The sequence below is a fragment of the Anopheles cruzii genome, unplaced genomic scaffold (assembly GCF_943734635.1).
Source record: "Anopheles cruzii unplaced genomic scaffold, idAnoCruzAS_RS32_06 scaffold02059_ctg1, whole genome shotgun sequence".
Classification (NCBI taxonomy): Eukaryota; Metazoa; Arthropoda; class Insecta; order Diptera; family Culicidae; genus Anopheles; species Anopheles cruzii.
In genome coordinates this window covers 1-3,820 of record NW_026455644.1, presented here as the reverse complement: position 1 = coordinate 3,820, position 3,820 = coordinate 1, and the positions used below count along the sequence as shown (strand labels likewise).

Sequence of the window (3,820 nt, the reverse complement as noted above, 5' to 3'; positions counted from 1 at the left end):
CAAGGTGTTACGGAGATCGAGCTACAGTCAACAATGTCCCAGTACACACTCAACACTATTTGTGGTCAGTCATGCGTTTTTCAAATCTAACCAATTGTTTTAATTTTATGTGAATTTACATTTGCTGCTTGATCAGAAACATCGATGGGAGTGAAGCTGGACGCAATGGAAGGATCGCTCGAGTACCGAAAAGGACTGTACAAGGTTGGCGAATCTTTGCTACACCGTGTTGTCCGGCCGTGGTTGTACATAGATTTTATTTTCTGGATATTGGGATATGCTGGTAAGCTGGCCCGTCTGCTCAAACCTTTGCATCAGTTTACAACCGCAATCATAGCTCAACGGCGTCAACTGTTTCGAGAAGGCCTTCTCGATGATGAAACTAGTGCTACAGCCGGCTTAGCTGATAACACTTATGGCATCTCATCGGCCAGTGGTAAGAAACGATACGCTATGCTGGACACACTTCTGGCTGCAGAAGCCCAGGGCATGATCGATGATGCCGGAATTCGAGAAGAAGTCGATACGTTTACATTTGAAGGTCATGACACCACTGCAGCCGCTCTAGTATTTATCTTCCTAACGTTCTCTTGGGAAGCAGAGATACAGGATCGAGTCTATCAGGAACTATGCCAGCTGCGCGAGGAACGTTCATATGGCGATGATCAACACTTTCAGCTATCTGACTTTGGTTCTCTTAAGTACTTTGATCGTGTAATCAAAGAGTGTTTACGGATGTGGCCGCCAGTAGCGTTCATATCTCGTACCGTATCCGAAGACATTTTACTCCCAGATGGTCGTCGTATACCCTGCGGGTGTATTGCAAACCTGCACATTTTCGATATGCATCGAGATCCGGAATATTTTCCCGATCCAGAACGGTTCGATCCGAGCCGTTTTCTACCGGAGAACGTGGCCAAACGGAATCCATACGCCTATGTTCCATTCAGCGCCGGTCAACGAAATTGTATTGGACAAAAGTACGCTCTACTTGAAATCAAAGCTGCTGTGGCTCATCTGGTTCTACGATACCGAATTCTGCCCGTCACGAACCTGCACGAAATACGGTTCATCGCGGATTTAGTACTGCGGGCATCCAACCCGCTAAAGGTTCAATTTCAAAGACGTACTACGTAAATACCAAAGGTTGGGTTATCGCGGTTATTTCATTTGCTTGTTTTCTTGTCAGAGCAAGAACCATGAGATTGGTGTTTTGTTATCAAAGGTTTTACAGCTTGCCGACTACCAAATAATCTAATGACCAGAAGCTCTTCTGAAATCAGTTTTTAAGAAGAACAACACAAACTTAAACTAATTAAAATATCTCCGATCGAATACAAGTTACTGCAATGGCGCTAGAGTTTTGTAACTTTCATTCTATTTGATTTAAATTTTTTACTTACACTCAAGCTATCAGAATAATTTTTTTGGAGGTTTACTGGACCCAACTTACTGCAAATAACAGAATTTGCGAAACGGCTGAAGTGAAACATCAGCTCGTCAACAATAAAACCATAGTTTAGTGCGAAGCAAGACAAAGAAACTCCATTCCCAAAATCTTAAATGATAATAACAACAAAACACACATAGTACGAAATTGATAATGATTATTTTGGTTTTTTAGTCGCTAAAAATCCGGCATGTGGGCCTGGCCGTATCTTTCATCGAAGATTTTTCTAGATTTAAATAAAAAAAAAAAGATTATTCTGCAGTCAATTTCGGAGACTTTTCACATCACTTTTTGAATCCGAATCTCATTACCTGTGATGTGAAGATGTGAACTACTACCTCACAGTGAAGACCTCGAGAGAAGATTGGTGCAAGACAATGAAAGCAATTATCCTTACCGTCTCTTTCTATTTTGCATGCATCGGCGTACGGAAAAAGTTGGGATTACTCTTCTCGTAAACCCAAACTTGTTCAATGACCCAAGAACATTTTCCATGATTGATAATATTCACAATATAAGTTCCGTTCCCTAGTGTAAAGACAGTTACTATCCCTAAACCCATTTACTGTCCGAGGTTCATGTTTATGGAGGTTTTAAAACCTGTCTTGCGCATGGCGTTTTTTACAAAGAACTTTATACTAAGAACAAATAAAAAAAACCTCAGGATAGCAAACACTTTTTTTTTGGGTAATACAATAAATAGTACAGCAAACAAATCAGATGATATACTTCCAAAAACATGTGACAAACCGCGATGTGGCCACTACACCCAAATACCCAGCACCATATTTCAAGATTAACGCCAAAACGTGAATGATTTTTCCCATAATAACACTATAGTTGGCAGAGTAGTAGTCGTTGGCGTATAATCGTCGTTGCACGCAGCCTGCCTGGGTTCGATTCCCGAAACCAACATAACAACCGACGTGGGGTCGTTGCGGGGAAACAACCCCGCTCGTAAAAACACAGCGTTGCAGTAAGCAACAGAGACTCTGGGGCCGCGGAGTCAGTGGTGCATGCCATGTTCTACTGCCCGCGGTTCCAGCGAGAGAGAGAGGAGCTGCTGGCGGATGATGCACCCCTCTCACGCCGGACAACCTGGCGATTGAGATACTACGAAGCCCGGAGAGCTGGCAGCGCTTCGCCCGGGCCTGTCGAGTTGTAACGCTGCAGCTCCAACCGGCGTGGCGAGAGGAGCAGAGGTTAGAGGCGACGCAGATTGCAAGGAGAGCGCACCGCAATGAGCGACATGCGACAAGCCGAGCTGGCCGAGACCAGTTGTAGTTTAGCGTGATTACTATAAGCATAGGCATAGTGTTAGTATAATAGTGTCAGTATCTAGTATAAGTATAGGCTTATATGTATGTATTGACTTACCAGCAAGTCCCCTATTGGGGGGGGAGAGTACCAGGATGTTTTCCTGCATTGGGAATGAACATTTATAAAAAAAACAAAATAGACTAACACTATCCTTGTTGCAGGCTAGGACCGCTGGGCGGTTGTAATTGCCGGATAGGAAAAATCACTTATCACGGCAGAAGGCCAAAGGAGAGGAGATAACTACGATCGATGGTTCCTACAGCGTTCGTTGGTCGAGCGTAGTTATACTCTAAAATAAATCTATAAGTGTATGGTTCGATCGTGGGATGTTTTATACGAGCTTCTGTTTACTATCAGTTATTATTTTGCTGATGCATAGTAGAACCAACACTTCGAACAATAGCAATGCATACTAGCATTGCATTCTTGTACTGCTGTGCATCGTTATCTTTTATTCAATCTTTGCTGAACTATTTTCAGTACCACAATGGCATTCGAGTTGAGTACAGTGTTTTCGTCCGTTCCGGCACCGGTTGCACTTTTCGTGCTTTCACTAGCTCTTTGGGCAATCTGGGATACGCTTGATAAGCATGGGTTGAGGTATAACGCCATACGTCGATTTCCCGGACCTCCGGTATGGCCACTAATCGGTACAATATACTACACAAGTGGGTTGGATCCAGCAAAAACATTCACCACCCTTAGAAGCTTCCATACCCTGTACAATGGCTCCTACAAACTGTGGGTCAACAGTGCACTCTTTTCGCTCAACATTACACGATGTCAAGAGGCAGAGCCGTTTCTGAACGGAACGCGAAACACAGACAAGAGTATGCTGTACAAATTTTTGCATCCGTTTCTCGGGGTCGGCTTGCTAACCAGTGGCGGCGAAAAATGGCTTCATCGAAGACGTATTCTCACACCCGCCTTTCACTTTAACATTCTCAACGGCTTCTATCGAACGTTCTGCGAAGAAAGTGAGAAACTGACCAAGCTAATAGACGAACAAGTCGAGCAAGGTGTTACGGAGATCGAGCTACAGTCAACAAT

At 43.7% G+C, this 3,820-nt stretch overlaps 2 protein-coding genes across 2 annotated transcripts; both read left to right on the top strand.

Annotated features, from left to right (window-relative positions):
- Nucleotides 1-6: 6 nt before the first annotated feature.
- Nucleotides 7-1,137, top strand: LOC128276685 (probable cytochrome P450 4ac1). Its single transcript, XM_053015143.1, has 2 exons — nt 7-64; nt 137-1,137. The coding sequence occupies exons 1-2, from the start codon at nt 34-36 to the stop codon at nt 1,135-1,137; spliced, it is 1,032 nt and encodes a 343-aa protein (XP_052871103.1). The 5' UTR covers nt 7-33.
- Nucleotides 1,138-3,257: 2,120 nt separating this feature from the next.
- On the top strand, nt 3,258-3,811 carry LOC128276684 (probable cytochrome P450 4ac3; the record flags this gene model as incomplete). The annotated part of the gene is made up of 1 exon (XM_053015142.1): nt 3,258-3,811. A coding segment is annotated over exon 1 (554 nt), but the record flags the coding sequence as incomplete, so codon positions are not given.
- Nucleotides 3,812-3,820: the final 9 nt, after the last annotated feature.

Bases quoted from the DNA above. Each gene is read 5' to 3' on its own strand.
- LOC128276685 (XM_053015143.1), top strand. From the start codon at position 34: ATGTCCCAGTACACACTCAACACTATTTGTG. The intron at 65-136 runs GTCAGTCATGCG...CTGCTTGATCAG, and splicing joins CACACTCAACACTATTTGTG to AAACATCGATGGGAGTGAAG.